Below are 23023 nucleotides of genomic sequence, written 5' to 3' on the forward strand. Positions count from 1 at the left end.
TGTAACATAAAAATAAATAATCTGATAATCAATTATAGTGACACCTTGAAATTTGACTAAATAATACTTAAAATAATGTACAGAACCATATGATTAATCTGCAGGGGAAGGCATCCCCAAAATATTACCATGTATTCACTTGACCAGGTACATTTACATTCTTTTCTCTTTGCAGTACCGTGTAGAGTCAATGATGTTGCGTTTTGCTAAACCAATGAACTATATTCCTGTGACACCTAGTGTTCAGCAGAGATCCCAGATGAGAGCCCCACAGTGTGTTCCCCTCATCATGGAACCTGAGTCTCGCTTCTATAGCAACTCTGTTCTTGTTTTGGATTTCCAGTCACTATACCCTTCCATTGTGATTGCATATAACTACTGTTTTTCCACTTGCCTTGGCCATGTAGAGAATTTGGGAAAGTAAGATTTCTTTTTTATATTTCCAGTCATGTTATTGTGCTTTATATGTGTTAAGATTATAGACTGTCTTCATGGATCTGTGCTTCACAGTGTCCTTAAGAATAGAGGAATTGGGTATAGCACAGCTGACTCATTGTTGCAGTTGTCTTACTAACTGGCATGAATCACATGATTGATTCAGTTTTGTAGCTGGATGGCTCATGGGAAGAGGATCGTGAGTAGAGACAGATCAGCCTTGCATCTTTTTGTTTGATTCTTCATACATATCAGTCATCTCCTTTAGAATGAGAATTGTTTTTATTAATTCAGCTCTCGGTGAAAATTTTGAAAATAATGATTTAATTCCAGTTGTCACTTCCTTTTGATTTAGAAATAGGCTGTCATTTTCAAAAGATAAAATTAACAAATTACAGTTTGTTAGTTCATATAAGTTCAATGAGAATAACATTTTAAATTGTCAAAGGAGTGGATATTTTTCTTGGTCTGTAAGAAATACAGAACTCCTCACTGATTTTGTGTGCTGGAGACCAGGTATTATGATCTGGCCTGGTAGTGTCTTTCGTAGGGAATATTTGTAGAAACTGTGTCATTAATCCTATTCTCTTATTAAAAAGGAAATTTGCAATTACTTATCTTTTTACTTGAAAATTTCTTTAGGGAGCTTAATGTAACATGATTATATTTTGAGTTGAAATTTTGTATTTTAGTATTAGCCATAAGTTGTAAAGTACTACCATTTAAGAAATGCTTCTTTCTATAGATTGTGCATATATTAGGAATTTTTGTTAATGAACCAAGTAAGCATATTACTAGTTACATAAATTCCTGTTTACAAGTTTGAAAAATGGAGGTGTGATGAGATTAGAAAGATGCCTAAAAACTCTGTGCTAACTATCATCTGAGAAAGCCTCTGCTTAATATTTTCTTTCTTAACAGGTATGAGGAGTTCAAATTTGGCTGTACCTCTCTCAGAGTACCTCCAGATTTACTTTACCAAATTAGGCATGACATCACAGTGTCCCCCAATGGAGTAGCTTTCGTCAAGGTAAATATTCTCCTGTAAATGAAAGGAATCAACTGTGGCTTACCTTTAGAGAACAAATAGTGTTTAGGTACTGTTGACACATAAGGTTATCTGACTTGAAGAGTTTTACCTCATAAAATCAAAAGCAATCATTTTGAAGAAAAAAATCATCTTGCTTTGGTTGAATTTAGATTTTAAATATTTTAATTGCTATATTTTAATGAATTAAATATTGAAAGAAATAAATGTACACCTATAGTGTCTACCTACCTTCTGCTGTAATCTGGCAAACATACATAGCAATTTGATGGTTAAAATGATGTTACCTGCAAAAATTTTAATTGCTTTAATGTATATATCCTACAAATGTTCATTATTTTAAATTTAATTAATACCATCTTGGGATATGATGATACTTTAGTATACTTAATGATTCCATTTTTAAAGAAGTCATCCAAACTAATGATAAGGTCCCTTTATTCTCTGTATGCTTTCTCCTCAAGAAAGACTAAAGAAAGCTTCCTAACTGAATAAAGAAAATAGGAGATTTCAGAGGTTATATTACCTCTCATATGCCAACTTCATTTTTTTTTCTAGTTCCTTAGCAGTGAGTTGGTGTATACTACACTTCCGAAATGATGTTGATGGTGGAGGCTGACTCCACCAACCCTCCAATTCATTCTGGTGTACTTATTACCAGTAAGAGAAAATACTAAACTTTAATTAGCAATTTATATGTAAAATTTTTACCAATAAGTTCATGGTATATTCCTTTCTTAGAAATCTTTGGAGTATATTTTTTTGTTGTTGTTGTTTTCCCATATTTAAAAAAATCTGTTTTCAAGTAACGTTTCTGCACATTTGATCCTGATTCTTCTTATGTTACATCTTAAGACATTATGCCTCACTGAGAAAGGAAGAAATCAGGAAAACAATTATATTCACAATAGAGGGGGGTAGAACCTTGGGAATAAATCTAACCAAAGACTTCATGTCTTTGGCCTTGACAATAAAAACTACAATACAGTAAGTGAAACATGATGGCACTCACTTTTAATCCCAGCACTAAGGAGGCAGAGGCAGGCCTGTCTCTGTTTCAGACTAGCCTGGTCTACATAACAAGTTCCAGGCCAACCAGGTGTACATTGTTGAGACCCTGTCTAAAAAAAGAATTATTATAAAACACCAAAGGAAAAAAAATAGAAGAAATTAGAAGATGGGAAAACTTCACTCTATGAGAATTAATATTGTTAAAATGGCATATCAAAATTGAACTACATGTTTGATGCAGTCCCTAAGAAAATACTAAGCAACCTTCACAAACTGAAAAAAAAACAAAGTAAACAAACAAACAAACAAACAAAACCCTAAAAGTCATATGGAAACACAAATGATATCAAATAGCAAAAGCCAATCCTAAGTGAAAAGAGTAATGATGGAGGGGAGACATCACAATACCTAATTTCAAAATACACTACGAAGCCAAAGAAAAAAAATTTCATAATATAGTATTAGCATAAAAACAACACATAGAACAGTGGAATAGAATAGGGAACCTAGAAATAAACCTGTGTCTAAGCCATCTAATTCTTGACAGAAGTGCCAAATATATATTGGAAAAAAGTCAGCTTCAACAAACAGTTTTTGGAAAACTGAAACCAGATCCCTCTGCCTTTCATTCTATATAAAAATTACCTGAAGGGCTCAGCAGTTAAAAGCACTGAAAAACCTGGTTTTGATTCCTAGCACCCATATGTGGTTTACAACTGCTTGTAACTCCAGTTCCAGGGGATCTGATGCCCTCTTCCATGCTCTGTGGGTACCAGCCACATGCATTGTGCTCAGACTGACATAAAAGCAAAACACTCATTCACATAAAATAAATACATCAATCAGCAAATTAAAATCACCTGAAAATGAATTAAAGACCTAAAACTTTAACACTGCTACAGAAAAACATCGGAGAAACACTTCTGGAAATTGGTACTGTTAACAGTTTCCTGAGTGAGACTCAGTTAACAAATGGGATTGCATAAAATGTAAAGGCTGTCAGTACAGTAAACAATGAAGAGTAATGACTAGTAAAGACATACCCAGCGGAGTGGAAGAAATTCCAACCAGATTAATACACAAAATCTATAAAGGACTCAAGAAATCTAATACCAGATGAGCACATGATCCAGTCAGTAAATAAACCTGTGATCTCAGAGAAATTCAGTGGCAGTGTGAAAGGTGCTGAGTGTCTTTGGCCACCAGGGAAATGTAAATGAAACTGGACTAGGATTCTACCTCATCACAGTCTAGGTAACTGTCATTAAGGAAAAAACAGGTTCCAGTAAATGTAAGAGGAGTAAAGTACCCTTATACCCAGCTGGCAGGACAATAAATTATATAGCCCTCTAGGAAATAGTATGAAGGCCTCCTTTAAAAACTAAAACTACACTACTGGGTATCCAGCATCACTTGTAGGTATAACCCAGAAAGAAAACATACGAGAGAGATTCCTGCAAGCTCTGTTTATTGCTGCACTGCTCACAACAGCAAGTATTACAATCAGCCTGGGCGCCTATCCTGTTTATCAACAGATGAGAGGACAGAAGAATGTGCCATGCACATGCAATGGAGTGGTGTTGGCCATAACAAATAATAAAATTGTGTCGTTTGCAGGGAAGTGGAAACAAAGTCAGCATAGTAAGTAAAATAACCCAAACACAAAAAAGACAAATGCCACTTTTTCTCTTCTATGTAGAAAATAGAGGTTTGGAGGCGAGGACCTGAAAGTAAACAGGCTCTAGTAGGGAAGACAACGGGAAGGGGAGTGGAGTGGTAGGAGAGTGTTACAGAGGACAATAGGAAGGGTTTACAATAATGAAGACATAGTACAGAAGTATGAAAGTTTTCACAATGTGCACTAACAATAGTTTTGTTTTTTTTTTTTATGATAGAACAAAGAGGGAAAGTTAAGTTTGTTTCAAAAGGTACACCAAATGAATTAGAGACCAGATTATATTTTCCTTGTCACATGTATGGGTTATTTGTTTAAGCTCCCTTTAATAGCATTTTTAAAACCTAATTTACATTTTGACCTAGTATGTAAAACTTAATAAAAATAAGATTTTTTAATATTCAAAAGTGTGGTTATCCTATAACGGGTTTTAATTGTTCAGTTTGACATGCATTATTTTGCACGTGGCTATGAATCATCATAATTGTTTTGTGGTTTTCATTCCTACTGGAGTTCTCATAAACCCTCCCTAGTCTTGATTAATACAATGATTCTTTTTTTTTTGGCAACAACAAATTTTATCACCTCATTATTCATCCCCTCTTCCAGATTGCTAATAAATATAGGCCGGAGGGGATGGCTTAGTGGTCTAAGCATCAGATTTGAAATACCTAGAGTCCCTGGAACTGCAGGTTTGAATGTCAGCAGAGTCAACCCAGCTCATCATTCTTCCAAGGTAGATAAATGGAGTTCCATGCAGAGCACTGTGTGGGGTCATTAGGGTGAGAGCTTTAAAAACTGAGGTTGCTTATGAGTAATACAGGCCCATATGTCTTTCTAGAAGGATGGGGGTCTCAAAGTTTGAACAGCATTTCCCTCTGAATTTGTTGTATGGTTATTTATATACTAGTTGATATCCTGCTTCCTGGAGTTCTCAGAGCTCACATATAAGTGCCGAATTTGAGTTCTAAACAGTACAGGAATGTTTTAGAAGAAAAACCCTCTTCAGAAGAAATAAAATTGATCATTTTGTATGACAGTCCTCTGGCTTTGTTAGTAGCATGTTTCAATTTATGACACTTGGCCTTTATTATACTTGTTTCCGTCTTAGTTACCGAAATATATACACATGCATATCTGACTGAGGAATTTTACACATTGTTTTTTTTTTTTTTTTTCCTTTATGATAGCCTTCAATACGAAAGGGTGTTCTACCAAGAATGCTTGAAGAAATTTTGAAGACTAGATTCATGGTGAAGCAGTCAATGAAGGCTTACAAGCAAGACAGAGCCCTGTCACGAATGCTTAATGCACGTCAGCTAGGACTAAAGCTGATAGCAAATGTCACATTTGGCTATACATCTGCTAATTTCTCTGGGAGAATGCCATGCATTGAGGTAACACATTTAATACTTTCTTTTCCAAAAGGGACTATTAAAGTATTTTGTTAGTTTTTAAACTTTTGACTTAAGTGTCATTTCCATAACACATGGCATATTAGGTTTTTTTTTTTTAATTGGGTCTATAAACATGCATCTTCCTGAGTATTTGTGTATTTTCACTGAAAATTCTGTTCCCTTATTTCAATAATTTTTAAATTATATTCACATTTTCACATTTATTAGCCTGGGGTTTCAGTGCCAGCTTATACTTGTGTTTACAGTAACTTTGATATGAAATAATTCCTCTTAATATCTTGTTTGAGACCAAATTATAGTGAGGTTGACTTGTCCAAATGTTACAATAAAGAAAAAATCATTCCACAGGCTGGGGAAATAATTAAGTCATTAAAATGCCTACTGTGTAAACCTGAGGGGCCCAGTACCCACATGCAGGGTCAGGAACAACAGCTTGTTGCCTGTAGTCTCCATGCTGATGAGGGGGCAACAGAGGATCCCTGGGGCTTGCTGACACTTACTGACTGGTTAGTCTAACTGAGTAAGTCAGCTCTAAGTTCCATGGAAGACCCTGTCTCCAAAAAGGTGGAAAATAATTAAGGCAGACACTGAATGTCAATCTCTGGCCCCTGTGTGCGCACACACACACACACACACACACACACACACACACACACACACACACACACACACCATGTATACAAAAAGTAAAATCTTCTGCATTTGTTAGTGTACCAATAAAAGAATGTAAACCTTCATTTGGATTGATCAGTTGAGAAGCATTTTCATAGAACAAGACTGATTTCTTTAGATGTTTATTAGACATGAATATGATGTAGTGCAACAGAATAATAAATGTACCAATGACAGAGAAAAGACAGGAGAGTCAATGATCTAATGATCTTTAATGTCACATAAGGGCTTCGATGTACCCAATTTACATATTTTGCTGAGAGAAAACTAGAGGAGGAGCAGAGTCTTCTCAAAGCTCATTGTAGGCAGGTGAGCTTCACTCCTGCTCAGAGGCTGACAGCTCAGAAGTTCAGGTGCTCACCAGAGCAAGCCTGATAACTTGACTTCAGTCCCTAGGACCCACAAAACGTGGAAGGAGAAAATGGGTTCCAGAGTTATCTTCTGGATTCCATGTGTATGCTAGTCACATATCATAATTGTTTTTCCATTTTTATTATTTTTTTATTTTATTAGTTCGAATTAGGAACAAGCTTGCTTCAGATGTCAATCCTTCTCCCTCTCCCTCCCCTCCCCCCCAACATCCCACCTGCCCCTAGCCATCCCCCCTCCACTCCCCAGGCAGGGTAAGGCCCTCAAAAGGGGCTCCCCAAAGTCTACCACATCATCCTGGGCATTTTTGTTTTGTTTTGTTTTGTTTTTGGCACCAATGTAAGGCTGGAGAGGTGGCTCAGGAGGAAGAGGGGGAAAATGGCTCTGTCAGTAAAGTTCTTGGTATGCACGCTGGAAAACTTGAGTACTCACATAAATGGTGTGACTGCCATGTCTGTAACCCCAGTGCCAGAGGGAAGAAGGGGCCATGGGAGAAAATGGCTGTTGGGCAGAGAGTCAATGTTTTATTAAAACTTCTTAGTTTCAGTTAGATAGCATGGTTTTTAGTGCTTTTATGGTTAGTTGGTTGGTTTTAATTATTCGGTTTTAAATTGAGACAGGATCTCACTATGTAATCCTAGCTAGGCTGGAACCTATAGAGATTCTCCTTCCCGAGTACTGAGATTAAAGATATGCACCACTATGGATGGTAATTCATAGTGTATTTTCGTGTATTAAGTTATGGTTCACATTTTCAAGGTTTTCTATTATACTCCAAGTCTCAAAAGGATATATTAATTTAAAATCCAAATTAGATTTTTGCTCCCAGTTTTATTATCTATCCCTTTGTTCATATGCTAGTGTTTACTTTTCAGTGCAGCTTGAGACAGCTTTCTAAATACTATTCAATCCTACGTGTAGTTTGGAAATTTCAACTTTTGTAGCAAAAAAAGGAAGCATCATTATTACTGTTGTTTGGTTATTGGCAAAAAGACAAAAAAGCATTTCAATTTTAAAATTGAAAAGGGAATGCCTCATTTAGTTTGGACAGCAATCTTCTCTATCTTTTAATCTCAGTGAGCTTATATAACACTAATGCTCTATAGTCTCCTTAACTTATCAAACTAGGTAATCTCATGAAGATGTGTCTCATCTTAAGTCACATCATCTTGTCCTAGTATCTTCTATTAGCTTATGCCATGATCCTTGCTAAAACTCACTAGTCACAACGAAAGAACCCTGGGGGCATATTTATTTACCTACTTTTTTTATTTTGAACACTGTTAATATGTTATCTGCCATACAATTGTATACATTTTTGTCTTTTACTTAGTTTTACCAAAAAATATGTATAATCAACCACAGAGATTTAATTTCAGCATTTAAATACATTATCATAAACACTGACAGAATTTTTCAAAGGTATAGACACACATTTCTTATATTTAAGCCCAACACAATGTAATTTGTGCCCTGGTTGATTGTATGGGAATAAAAAACAAACTTTGTGGCTGAGCGGTGGTGGTGCATGCCTTTAATCCCAGCACTTGGGAGGCAGAGACAGGTGGATCTCTGAGTTCGAGACCAGCCTGGTCTACAAGAGCTAGTTCCAGGACAGCCTCCAAAACCACAGAGAAACCCTGTCTTGAAACCACCCCCCCCCAAAAAAAAAGAACAGACTTTGAATAAACAAAGCTTACTCTTCCAAGAATCAAATGTACCAGTGTACCTTGTAAAAGTGTATAAACCATTGTACTTCCTGATACGTTGGAACATCAAGTCAATAGTCGTTGGTTCTTTTAAATTCACTTTTTTAACTTTGTGATGACACCAGTACCTATTTTGGTTTTACGTAATTTCTAGAAATATTCAATAATTAATTTTGACTTTTACTGAGCTATGTTGAATCATTTCCAACATGTTTATATCAACAGGTTGGCGATAGCATTGTTCACAAAGCCAGAGAAACGTTGGAACGAGCAATTAAACTAGTAAATGATACCAAGAAATGGGGTGCTAGAGTTGTTTATGGTGATACTGACAGGTAATGAATTTACGGGTTTTTGATTTGGTTTGGGGGTGATTTTTTCTTGTTTGTTTACATTTATTGATGCCTTCTTTTTGATGTTTGCAATAGCTTAGGGGAAATTCTTTTAAATACTTATGCCTATGTCAGTCTTCTGAACTTCCTTATGATCTTTTGGTAGGATAATTCTTCTGAGTTACTGTATTTAAGTAGCAAGAGGCTCAGAGTTGATAAGAGCATTTTCTGTGAATTTGGATTCAGTACCCCATTACAAGTTAGACATGGCCACATGAGTAACCCCAGCACTAGGGAGCACAGAGGCAGGAATATCTCTGGTTTGCTGGCTGCCACCATAGCAGGAAAAAGGAGAAAATGATAGAAAGGGGCACTCGTCATACTCTGTCCTTGGTAAACACCTGCATACACATGTACCCATCTGATCCCAAAGCATGTGCAGACTTCTGCAAGCCCCTCCACACCCAGGTGAAGAATGGGATGGCTTTTGAACCCTGAGTACTAACATCAGCCTGCTCTCTTTGTTACTTATTCTAATGTTTTTCAAGGCCCCATTATTCATAGAACATCTTACTTGTTTGGCTCCTTAAAGTCCTTCTAGAATGTAGATATTCTAATTTGTTGCAGTCTGAAGTGGTTTTCATAGTAAGTTTAGAATCCCATTGTGATCAAGTTAGGAGTACTTGCCTCAGTCCCTCTGATCATTATGCAGCAGAGCAATAGGAGAGAATGTTCCTAACGAATAAAAATAACTTGTAAGTGATCTTTAAACAGTATTTAATCCTTTTAGACCTTGAAAATGTACATACAATCAGCATTATATAACACTCAGTGAGACCTTGTTGCATGCAGCAACCTTTCATCACCAGAAGACAAGGACAGTTTGATATTTTCCAAGCTCCATTGGTGTTATCTAATGCTTCTCATCAAAGGCCACATTGTAGTTTGTCCTTGGGCATTCAGTGCTCAGTTTAACTTCTGCTTGGTAGTCTATTAAAATAAGTACTAAAACAAACTTCATTATGTTAGAATTCTTTGCAAAATTTGTTGAAAAGAGAAAAAAGTTAAATACTTAAATTGTTACTTTTAACTGGTTGTCTACATGTGTTAGTTGCTGATACACAGAATCATAAGTTAGTATGATTTTTATTGAATATTAATGTACCATTTAAAATCTTTAAGAATTACAAGTCAAGGGTAGTGGAACATGCCCTTCAATCTCAGCACTTGGGAAACAGAGGCAGGTGGACCTTTGTGAGTTCAAATCCAGTCTGATCTACATAGAGAGTCCCAGGCTAATCAGGGCTACATAGTGAGACCCTGCCTTTAAAGCAAATATATTAAAAATTTTTTTAAATTAAAATATCAATATCAAATAATATCAAACAAAATATAATTCAAGCTCTCAGAACAAAAGGGGGGTGGTATTACTTAGGCTAGCAGTTTATATGCTTAGGAAGTTAACACTCTTAGGTAGAAATTGTCACCAACTATTCAGTAATTGAGACATAATGTGAATATATGTTTTGATTCCTAGCAAGTGCTTTCTCTATATATCAGATTTCACAGGAATATTGAAATTCCAATCACTTAAATTTATGGACAGTATCACTTTCATTACTTGAATCTGTGTAAGGACAATTCATTTAGAATGTCCATTCTAACAGTGGAGTATAAATAAGTTATTAGAAGTACAAAAATATTCCTCATATATATGTGTTAATAATTACCTTAATTCAAATTAAGTCATGTTTTTTCATTGGGAGGATAATTATGATAAATGGTTGAAAAAATGCCTTGGAAATAAAAGTAATGCTTGGCAGTGGAAAAGAAATCTCAACTGAAAGAAAAGATATGAAATCTGTCTAGCTATATTCCTAGTATATCAACATGGCTAGTCATAATTCACTTGGCTTCTTTGACTTAACTACTTCATCAGCTGAATGAAGGAATTTGGTAAATGATGGTGAGTCACCATTGCTTCCCTCAGTTTCAAGGATCATGATTCATAAAGAATCTTGGGTCCCATCTGAGACTCATGAGGCTGTTTTACCACTAGAGCAGTGTTGTTTTTGTTGTTGTTGTTTTGTTTTAGTTTTTTTTTTTTTTTTGCTGCCCACTTAAGTATAATAAATAAGCACACTGTATGTTTTGGTGGTTAAAACACTTACTTCATATGTAATGGTTCTCATTCATATTTATTCCATCCAATGAGATATAACCAGCTTCAATCATTGATGAAAGCTATTCATAATAGTAATTCTTAGGCAGGATAGGGAAGGACTTCTAGTAAGAATATATATATACACTTCTAGGATAGGAAAGTAAAATCAGAATCTCTTGGGAACTTTTTCTTAATTGAAAAATCTCCTAAACAACACTCATATCTCCATTTAGTCCCTAGAATATATATTAATCATTATTCTAAATGTGTACTTGAACCTCTTAACCCAAAGATGGATATTATTTAAATAGGTTAAAAGTACAGTGATGATGAGAATTGTATATAAGATACTCTTTTTACCAGGTGTAGCTAATGCCTATAATCCTAAGACTTGGCTTTCAAGAGGCAGAAGGATTATCCCAAGTTCTGGGCTCAAGTGGGTTACATGGTGAGCTCCAGGCCAAACATGACTACTTAACAAGGCCAACAAAACAGTTATGACATCAAAGACATCTTTTTCCAAAATTTCACATTAATTCAGGCTAATTGCCTTGAAACGGAACTCCAAATTAAGTTAGCCATAGCAGAGTATCTACTACTAAGCCCACTAATACTATTAACTAAAGTCTCAAATATATAATAACTTTTAAACTAGTGAGTGCTTGTATGTATGTATACATACACAAACTACACATACCTATAGGCTTTTGTACCTCTGACCCAAGGGTTAACATGAGTCACTTTCTATTACTGTAGATTAGTTTTATTTTTTCAAGTATTTTATATAAACGGAATTATACAGTATGTGCTTTCTTATGTCTGGTCCTGAAGAGTGAGCACTCTAGGAGACAGATGGGGGAGAAAATTAGAGAACATAGAGGTGAGTGCTGTTGTAGAAGTATAAGTATTATGCTGTGGTCACTTGTCCCACCTGGTAAAGTAATGAATATGACATGTTTGATATACCTCACAAACATACTTGGTTTTATCACTTTTATTGAAATATAGTCTTAACAAAAGTATATTATATTAGTATATCACATAGCGTATAGTTCATATAAAAATATGTGGGTCAGAGTAACCAGCCACCACTCTAGTCATGTTACAGAACATTTATTTCTATTGCCATAAAAAGTTCTTTGATTTCTCCCTTCTATAGTCAGTATCTCATTTCCCCTACCTACACCCCATGCAGCCACATGTCTAGTTTCTGACACCATAGCTTAACTTGTTCTTAAAGATATGTATATGAGCATCTTGTTTTTAAAATTTATCATTGCTTTTGAAAAACTTAAAAATAATAACATAGTCATTTAGTAAACATATTCTTAGCATAAACACCAGCAATCCGACTTCTGTATGTTTAAGTACAATTTAAAGGAAAAAGGATGTCCATGCAAAAAGATGTATATAAATATTTTTTGGAACTTTATTTATCAGTCTAGAAATTATATGGTATATTCGTACAGTGAAATAGCCAGTCATAAAAGGAAACTAGCTATCCTAACATCATAGGTGACCCTCATAGGTATGCTGAGTGAAAGAAGCCAGACACAATGGAGTATGTATGGTATAGTTCCATTTATACAAAATTCTTGAAAAAACAAAACTAATCTGTAGTAACAGAAAGCCAATCAGTTGTTAGTCCTGGGGCAGGAGTACAATTTTAAAAGACTGTATTTTTTGATTAACTATGTGCCATACAAAACCTTGAATAGGGGGTGATCTAGGACCTTTCTGGAAGCTTCAGTGTCTTGAGTTTTAGTTGTAGCTGAGCCTTTAAGAGCTGTAACAGGGTACCCTGTAAGGATCCAAGGGGAAAGGGATAATTAAACAGAAAAGCTGTGATAGGAAGCAACTTAAGAAAGAAAGGTCAGGGTGAAGTAGGTCTTCTTGGTTTAGACTGCTTATTAGCCAGGAAGTGACTCTTGATGAAATTTGTTCTTACAATGACTTCCTCATTACCCTGCTGTACTTTTAATCTCTTAGTATGTTTGTGCTACTGAAAGGAGCCACCAAGGAGCAGTCTTTTAAGATTGGTCAAGAAATTGCTGAAGCTGTTACCGCTACTAATCCTAAACCAGTGAAATTGAAGTTTGAAAAGGTAAGGGGAATGGTGTTACTGATCACATGCAGACTTTACATGCCGCTTAGAAGTTTCTGACTTACTCAGTCTGGAGCTCTGAAAATACATTGACTATTAAAATTTTTAGTTTTATATGATCTCTAGGTTTGGGAGAGTTGTATGTGTATGGTTGTGTTCATTTGGTTCATTTTGTTTGGTTTGGGGTTTATGTGTTTGGTGTTTGGGTATGATGTTAGGGCCTAGCCTGTACTAACACTCTACCACTGAGCTGTTTCTACCAGGCCTCCCAATTTTTTTTTTTCAGTAATGTTTTAAGATAAGAAAATTTACTTAAGATGATTTCATTTACTTTTACTATAAAACTGGGCACTCCAAACTCAGTGGTATAAAACAACCAACATATCAACAGATTTTATGGTTTGGAAATTTAGAAAAGCTACACCAGAGTATTTGTCTCTGCTTTAGTTTCTAGACCCTCAGCTGGGAAGTTACAAAGGCTGACTCAGCACTCAACACTAAGGGCTAAAGTCACCTGATAACTTCTACTGCCATGCCTGCATGGTGATGAACACCTTTCTTTGTAAATGTTTCCTGTGACCTTGGATCACTATCTATAATCTGGTTAAAGGCTAGAATGCTGTAGGAAATGTTGCTCAATTCTTTTCATTGATTGTGTTGTGGAAGCTCATCTCTTCTCACTGGTTTCTTTGTCACTCACAAGATGGAGATGCTAAAGTCTCTGTAATTACAAATTGGTTATTACAGTACTGTCAGGTTTTATTTCTTTAAAGAGTTATTCTTTATAATATTCCTTGTATTGAACAAAGACTTTTTCCGCCTTTCTTTTTGTTAATATTACCATGAGTAACTTTCTAGTTTTGGGGGTTTTTTTTTACTCTTTTGTGACCTAATGTTTACATAGATTTCTAATAATCTTAAGAATAGTTTTATTTTTTATTCATTGTCTGATTGTTTCTGCCTTTTGATTGGGATATTAAGGCCATGTACATTTAATGTGCTTATTGCTAAAGCTTTGACATTCCACATAAACATACATTCCAAATTACCATGTTGATCATGGCAAACATCAATTTTTTTTTTTACATTAAAAAAGAATAAATATGCCAGACACCATGGCACACACCTGTAGTCCTAGCTGCTCTGGGGGCCTAGAAAGGAAAATCACTTTTAACCTAGGAGTTCAAAGCTACTTTGAGAAAAAGTGAGACTGTGTTTTTAAAAAGAAAAGTAGGAAATGTTAAGTAAGGGGTTTTGGAGAGGGGAGCTTAGGGGCAAGGAAAAAGACAAAATTCATAATATAATTTAAAACAAAAGGAATGTCCCATTGACCCAAGGATTAAATCATGTAAGGTATAAGGTTATTTACTGCAGCAGTATTTTTAATGCCTAAAAATTGAAGACTTTCTCAGTGCTTTTTAGTGGGTTATCGGTAGCACCCCTATACCATGGACTACTCAGTAGCTATAAGACAGGTGAGCCTTCCTCACTCAAAAAGAATACTCTCCCAAGAAAACTAGTGACTTAAATATACAAAATGCAAAGCAGTATATATGGTAAGCTTCTGGGGTAGGGAGAATAGTATGTTAAGTGTATGTATTTGCAAATATCTCTGGGAGGACACAAGGGAAGCCAGTAACAGTAAACCTCTAGGAAGTTCTCACTGTTTATAACTTTAAATTTGTACGTTTGTGGGTATAAAGTAATTTAAAATTAGTATATAATTGATAGCTTTTGAAAAAAAATGTGTCACTTGAAGTAGAAGCAAGTTAGTGCAGAAATAGGAGTAAATGGCTAAGAAGTAATAGCAATTCATTCTGTATGCTTTCACATTCCCGGTTCTAGATAGGAATTTATTACATCCTCAGGAATATTTAAATATTGTATACTGATACCTGCATACAGAGAGCAATAACAGAAAATTAGTCATAGTTTGGAGAAAGTGGTTCTGAGAATCATTTTGTCAATTTTGATACAGGTATATTTGCCCTGTGTTTTACAAACAAAAAAAAGATACGTGGGTTACATGTATGAAACCCTGGATCAGAAGGACCCGGTATTTGATGCAAAAGGAATAGAAACAGTCAGAAGAGATTCTTGCCCTGCTGTTTCTAAGGTAAGTTCTATATATGTTGTTTTCAACAGTAAGAAATATGTAGTAAAGAATCTGGTGCAAATATAACTATCCTGAACGTACAGCTGGTGGAAGGAACTATGTTCCAAATAATTACACGGAACCACAGGGGGAAAGTATGTGAATTTTGAGAATTTTATTTCTAATTGGAAAATATTCTACTTTAGTTTCAGACGTCTTGCCATATCTTTGTTCTATCAGAATTAAGAGTTTCTTTCCTGTCACCTTTGATGATAGGATAGCTTCTCATATAACAGCTCCCAAAATGTATGGAACAGGATGAAGATGAGAAGCTGTCAGACACCTCCTAAGTAGCTGAGTTCATTCCAAGTTGACTGGAACTTCACTGTCAACCCACTGCATGTCAGATCGTGTCATATCAGAAATACTTAAAACACAGAAATCCATCACAGCACTATAAAAAAAGGCCAAAGGCTGATTTTATACTTTGACTCATTGGTGATATTAAATTTCTCCTTATCTTTTCTTTAGCTAAATTGGGTTCTTCCAGTATGTAAGATTTGGTCCTATTTCTCATGCTCCAAGTGCTTTGACTATTTAAGAAAAGCAAAGTTTTATGTTTTTCATCACATAGCAAGTGTTTCATTAGAATATCATTCCAATATGATTTTTCTCAAACTGTGTGATATTCTTAGAAACAGCAAGCTATATAACATCTCAAATACTTCTAGTTTCTAATCATTTTTATTATCTAATCATAAGATCAAGGGTATGTGTGTATGTGTATGTGTGTTTGACTCCAGTACTTCATAGCTTTTTAATGAAAGCATAACAGTAATGCTGAAACATACTGGGAGCTATTTCATCTTTTCTGTATCTTTTTGCTTTAAGATACTTGAGTGTTCTCTAAAGCTGCTGTTTGAAACAAGAGATATAAGTCTAATTAAACAGTATGTACAGCGACAATGTATGAAACTTGTGGAAGGAAAGGCCAGCATACAAGATTTTATCTTTGCCAAGGAGTACAGAGGAAGTTTTTCTTACAGACCTGGAGCTTGTGTTCCAGCTCTTGAACTTACAAGGTAATGATGCACACAACAGCCCATCTTCAGTACACAGCCAGGGCATTCCAGAGGCCATCTGCAACGCTGAGAGAAAAGACAATAGCCACGATTCAGTGGTTTTCCTTACTTTCCCACACTTAAAATGTTCCCTGTGCTTTGTAAGGTCTTGATTTCCAGGCTTTTCTTAGGGAACTAAATGCAATAAGATTGTTTCTGATTACATTTGTTTCTTCCCTAGACTCACTAGGCAGGCCTCAATTATGAACTTCCAGAGCAAGGGTTTAGATTGCATTCTGTGGCCAGATGTTTAGTCAGATCTCTCTCTTCTCGCTGTTAGATAACAACACTTACTAGGAACTCATACCATCCAGGTAATGGTGCTATGGAGAGTAAGTTTCAAACTGCTATAGCACTGTCTACTTGATAGTAGCTGAGCCAAGTGTACATTAATTCTCAAAGAAGCAACAGTCTAATTTTAAGTAGCCCTGTAGATTGCCTATAGTTTCAGGCTTAATTCTGAATTAATTTGCTGGGAAGGTGCCCCTATGGCATTCTGACTATGTACTTCATTTGGATTTGAACAGGAAAATGCTTACGTATGACCGGCGCTCTGAGCCTCGAGTTGGAGAACGAGTGCCATATGTTATTATTTATGGGACCCCTGGACTGCCCCTTATCCAGCTGATAAGACGCCCATCAGAAGTCCTGCAGGATCCGACTCTGAGACTGAATGCCACCTACTATATCACCAAGCAAATTCTTCCACCCTTGGCAAGAATCTTCTCTCTTATTGGTATTGATGTCTTCAGCTGGTATCATGAATTACCAAGGGTAAGTTTACTAAATAATACATGTGCTATAAATATTTCAAATTTCAGTATTTCATATATGTTACAAGAAGTTATCCTCCATTACCCAAACTTACAAAGATGCCATGCTCTCCAAAGAGAAACTAATTGTCTATAAACACCTTCTTTGCGTCTACCAAGTTTCCCAAACTATATAAACATTAAAATGAATCCCCAAGAAGTGGTAAATGGCCACAGAATAACTGAGTAAATCAGTTAGTGGAAAACAAATGAATTACAAAAATACTTCAAAATTACTTCAAAAAAATTTAATATTTATTTTTATTTTATGAGTATTTTTGCTTATGTGGTGGATGTGTGTGCCTCATGAATGTGACTGGCACCAGTGGGGATCAGAGGGGACATCAGATACCCTGCAACTGGAATTACAGATATTTGTTGGCTGCCATGTTTGTGCTGGGAACTGAATCTGGGTCCTCTGAAAGAATAGCAAGCTCTCTTAACCATCGAGATATCTCTCCAGCCCCTTCAAAGTGGATGTTTAAGAAATGCATAGGAGTGGACTGAGGATATGTTTTAGTAAGTAAAGTACTTGCTGCCCCTAGCATGATTTCCTGAGTTCAGATCCTAGCACCCATGTAAAATGACTGCACACGCTATAACCCTGCACCAGGAGGTGGAATGCGAGAGGATTCCAGTGGCTGGATAGTCAGCCAGTCTAGCCATTCAGAACACTCTGAGTTTAGAAAGAGACCCTGTCTTTAAAAAAAAAAAAAAAGTGGAAATCAATAGAAGGAAACAGCTGGAACGACCTGTGAGTGAGATCCACATGTTATACACAGGTATACAAAGACACACATGAAATGCATGGGATATAAGCTGAGTGGTCGCACACACCTGTAATTCCAGAACTCTGGAAACTGAAGCAGGAAAATGGTGACCCTGAGGTTAGCCTCAGCTACATAGCAAGATCTTGTCTCGAAGGAAAAGAATATTTGAGGATACCATATCTAAATATAATTCTGGAGAAACCAGATGAAAGAACTAATGTTAAAATACCATTTCACAGCTGAGTGGTGGTGGTACACACCTTTAAGTCCCAGCACTCAGGAGGCAGAGTTAGGCAAATCTCACAGAGCTTTGCTTGAACTCTTCTTGCTTAGTTTACTTTACTCACAAGGTGCCTGGAAAGGTAAATTGTGAGTCTAAGCATCTGGGGCATGTTTCTCTAAGAGAATACTCATTTTTATCTGTGAGAATGTATTTCAAATGTGCTCAATCCTATGATATTCAGCCAAACTGGTTAAAAAAAAAAAAAGAAAAAAAAGTGTTACTTAAATTGCATTTTTAAAAGGAAGGAAAAAGCAGCTGATGCAAACAAATGAGAGACCCACAGCCAAACATTAGGCAGAACTTGGGGAATTCTGCATTGAAAGGGGAAGAAAGAATTGTAGGAGCCAGAGTGGTCAAAGACACCACAAGAAAACTCATAGAATCAACTATCCTGGGCTCATAAGGGCTCACAGAGACTGAACCAACAACCAGGGAGCCTGCATGGGACTGACCTAGGCACTCTGCATATGTGACAGTTGTGTAGCTTGGTCCTCATGTGGGACTCCTAACAGTGGGAACAGGAGGTGTCTTCAACTCTTTTAATGGCTTTTGGACCCTGTTCCTTATACTGGGTCACCTTGCCCAACCTTAATACATGGGGAGGTGCTTAGTCTTTCTGCAACTTGATATGCCATATCTTGTTGATAGTCATGGGAGACATGTCCTTTCCTAAACAGAAATGAAGGAGGAGTGGGTTGGGGGAGTAGGAACAGAGGGGGATAGGGGAGGGACTGGAAGAAGAGGAGGGAGGAGAAACTGCGCCAGAATGTAAAATAAATAAATTTTAGAAATAAATAGAAGTATAAGCTAGGAAAGTAAGGTCAAGAGTGTACTTCAGAGAATTTGTGCTGGCTGACAAATAAAATGCTATGTCCTGGCCAAAGGCCAGGAAACTCAGTTGTTTTTTTTTTGTTTTTTGTTTTTTAATTGCAAGGCCAATAAGAATTCTCAGTCAATGACATTTCTAAGCTACTTTATTCCTCAATATTTGTGCAAAGTGATTTTTAGATGACATCGAAAATCTCCAAGAACAGAATATATTATTTCAAGGTAAAAAGAGTACCAGATCTCTGAATCAGGTATTAATGTCAACTGAAGAATTCCTAGAAAATGTGCATCCAATTAAATTTGAAATGCTCTGGCTTTGCTTTCATTGGAACTCTACACTCTACTGACTAACAAAACAAGGTATCTGATGATAGTGTAAGCTTGGGGCCACCACAGATAATTAAGTGGCTAAGAGCATTTGTTGCTCTTATTGAAGACCCAGGTTCAATTCCCAGCAATCACATGGTGGGTCACAACCATCTGTAGACCCAGTTCAGGAGATCCAACAGGCATGTATGTGTTGCACAAACATGCAAGACAGACAAAACATTCATACACATAAAGTAAAATAAATAAAAATCTTTTTAAGGTCCAAGTAAGTAAAGACTTTGGCCACTTGTATACCCCAATATCTAAAACAGTAGTTATTCAGCATTTGTTGAATAAAAGAAAGAAAAAATTGAATTAGGGACTAGCTGCTTTGCTGTGAAGACTGCTCAGAGTTACTTCTGAATTGATGTTGTTATAGATCCAGAAAGCTACCAGCTCCTCCAGAAGTGAACTTGAAGGGCGGAAAGGCACTATCTCCCAGTATTTCACGACTTTACACTGTCCTGTGTGCGATGACCTGACTCAACATGGTATCTGTAGCAAATGTCGAAGCCAGCCTCAGCATGTAGCAGTCATCCTCAACCAAGAAATCCGAGAATTGGAGCGCAAACAGGAGCAACTTGTAAAGGTACAGCCTCGCTTAGTAGATCTGAACTCTCAAACACTGATTTTTTTCCAGGAAAATAACATCAACTCTTCAGTGTAGGATGAGATATGAAACCAGTATGAAAAATGAAGTGAGCATTCTAAACAGAAAACTTCTAAAAATTTAAGAAATACTACATTTGGGGCTGGAGAGCTGGCTCTGTAGTTAAAAGTGCGTATTGCTCTTACGAGTGGACCCCTGTTCAGTTCTTAGTACCCACATGTCAGCTGACAACTGTTTATAACTCCCATTCCAGGGGATCCAGTGCCCATCGGCCACCACAGGGACCTGCATCAATGTTAAGCACATAAGCTAGCTTAGGCATGCGCAAGCACACACAAAGATTCTAATTGATCCATCACTTGCCATTTTCATCAAACTAATCTTAGAGATAGATGAGTAGACTTGTGAAGTCTGCAGTTCTGAGAATCCAGATAGTCTTCCTGATAGAGACTGCTCTTGTCACTCTTGCTGATGGGTTAAGTAATTTGCATGTTGCATATTATCCTCCTAATAAGTAAGTGGCTGAGCTAGACTATTAACATGAAATATAAAGACAGTTTCTCAGATGTGATAATTCTAGGAAAAATAAACAAGCAAACCTTTTTTGTTATGTTGAAAAATGAAATCTAAACAAAAGTGTCTCTCTGTACCCATTTCTTGTTCTTTTACTTGTCACATTGTACCCTCCACATCTCCCATACCTTTTGGGTCCATGGGTATACCTTAATCTTACCTATGTTCTGGTCTTTGAATCCCTGTTCCCTCTTGCCAAGAATGCTCTCCTTCTCCCTTCCTTTCAAGTCATGTGAGAGGAGCCAAGTTTAAATTAATTGGACAAGTGAAGCCTTCCCTACAATAGACTTCTACCATTCCCTCTGCTTCCTGTACTTGTAAGAGTGGAAGCTGCCTGAGTCTAGCTCACACTGGTGGTGGTGTGCTGTAAACATTTGCTAAGCAAATAAACAACCTCCTGCTTAGTCCATGGCTAGAGGAGAAATGTACTGTTGGAGTTTGTAACATCTGTTGGCACTAGTAGAGTGGTCCTAGTCAGTACAGCTACTGAAGTCACTGAGTACTCCTGGCTTTTATTTATCTTACCACCTTCTGTCATGTGGCAGCAACCACTAAATTTCAGAAAATTCTCTTATTGGATTCTGGTGTCTCATGTTGGTATGAGCACAACTCCAGACCTGCTATGGTCAAACTGTGAATTAATCTCTCCTAGGATCTCTTTGTCTTCGGCTGTCAGTGACAAACACCACTCTAAATGATGCCATCGATTCAGAACATACTCACCTGCCAGTAGGTCTTACTCTTGACAAAGATACAGCTTAAAAGAAATGACAGCATTTGTAAATAAAGATGGAGGATGGATTGGCATCTTTAAGAAGCCAAGCAAGGTGGACATGACTATAATTAAGACAGTGAAAGTGTGTGTGAAAATTTTCATAAATCATAATTTACAAATGAGAGATGGGAAAGTTTTAATAGTTTTTGATAGCTCTCTCAGCCCAAGACGAGTCAAGGAATTAGAAATGAATACATCTGTGTCCCAGCACTCAGGAGGCAGAGGCCAGCCTGATTTACAGAGCTAGTTCCCGGACACAGAAAAAAAAAAGAAAAAAAAAAAAAAAAAAAACACAGTTGTGGAAGGTTGAAACATCATAAACTAATTCTTAAGGTTGTGCCACTGCAGTTTTCTTGTCCCACCAGATCCTGCCGCCCTTCTCAGCCTCAAATAAACACACAGATGCTATGTTAATTATGAAACTGTTGGCTAATGGCTAGGGCTTCTTATTGGCCAGCTCTGACTTACTTATTAACCCATAACTACTAATCTATGTATTTTTACGTGCATGGCCTTATCTTACCGGAGCACGCCTGGCATGTTGTACCCTCCCGGTCCCTCATGGTGTCCTGTTGGCAGCTTCTCTCTACCTACCTTTCCCAGAATTATCTTCATCTTCTAGTCCCGCCTATGTTCCTGCCTCTATTGGCCACAGTGTTTTATTCATCAACCAATAAGAGAAACATATTTACAGAAGGACATCCCCCATCACAGTTGTATATCAACAAAATTAGATAATACACATCTTAGGTGTTTATACAATATTTAAAATGTTTGACTGCGATGGGCCTAGAGAGATGGCTTATCCCTTCCTGCTCTTTCAGTGTGTCTATGGACACCTGAGCATGGCATGCACTTACTCACTCACATATACGCATAAATAATAAAAAGCAATAAATCCACTTAAAATTTTCTCAAAACCAGTTGCTCAGATAGAATTGTAGAAGCAGAAGTAACATTCTGTAAGTAAGCAAAGATAAACACTGAAGGATGCAGACACTCATTCACATCAGTTTCCAGGAAGAGGGAAACTGGGCAGGAAAGTTACAGTTTACCCATGGCCTTGGTCAAAGCATAATGTTCATTGTCCATCCTTATAACATGGTAGACTTTGTCATTTGTGTAAACTCAAAGCTTTGCTTCCTTTTGTTTTTGAGATTATAATTTAAGCGATTTTCTCCTTCCCAACCCTCCCCTACACCTCTCCTTGCTCTATTTCCAGTTCATGACCTCTCTTTTCATTAATTGTTGCTACATGCTTACATTCATATATACATACATACATATATGCATACATACACACACACACACAGACACACACACACACAGACACACACACACACACACACACACACTCTCTTAAACACAACCTGGTCAGTCTGTATAGTATTACTTTTTATATGTTTTCAGTGCTGACCAGTTGGTATCAGATAACCAATTAGTGGGAAAGACTATTTGTCTATCTCAGCATTCCTGTAGTTGCCTGTAGTTATTTGTGTGGGGTTGTGGTTTCCTGGGCTTTCCTGTGTCTACTTTAATATATGTTTGTTCAGGTCATGTATGGGCAGACATGTTGATTAGACTTAAAAGTGTAGTTTCTGACATTACTAAGAGATACAGTCTCACAGCAAACTCCCTGACATTCAATCTCTTACACAGTGTTCTCTGGGCTCCACAGCTCTGTGTTTTGGTTTGATGTGGTTTTCTGTAATGTCTCAGTAGCTTGCAATGAGAAGTTTCCTTGATGAGGGTGAAGACTACACTTACCTGTGAGTGTGAGGACAGGTATTTAGATTGTAGTTAGAGATTATACTGGTTTAGTGTAAAGTAGTGGTTATAGATTCACCTCC

General features: G+C 36.8%; 1 protein-coding gene across 5 annotated transcripts in view; it reads left to right on the forward strand.

Annotated features, from left to right (window-relative positions):
- Positions 1-23023, forward strand: part of Rev3l (REV3 like, DNA directed polymerase zeta catalytic subunit) — a 142732-nt gene that overhangs the window by 115595 nt on the left and 4114 nt on the right. For 2 of the 5 annotated variants that reach the window (XM_027402162.2, XM_027402163.2), the window contains 9 exons: positions 176-420; positions 1357-1465; positions 5360-5566; positions 8563-8672; positions 12823-12937; positions 14916-15053; positions 15924-16114; positions 16681-16927; positions 19595-19804. In XM_027402162.2, the coding sequence (XP_027257963.1) occupies positions 176-420; positions 1357-1465; positions 5360-5566; positions 8563-8672; positions 12823-12937; positions 14916-15053; positions 15924-16114; positions 16681-16927; positions 19595-19804 (1572 nt within the window). The other 3 variants (XR_003482698.2, XM_035440360.1, XM_035440361.1) reach the window with 3 other exon arrangements.

This window comes from Cricetulus griseus, chromosome 2, assembly GCF_003668045.3.
Source record: "Cricetulus griseus strain 17A/GY chromosome 2, alternate assembly CriGri-PICRH-1.0, whole genome shotgun sequence".
Classification (NCBI taxonomy): domain Eukaryota; kingdom Metazoa; phylum Chordata; class Mammalia; order Rodentia; family Cricetidae; genus Cricetulus; species Cricetulus griseus.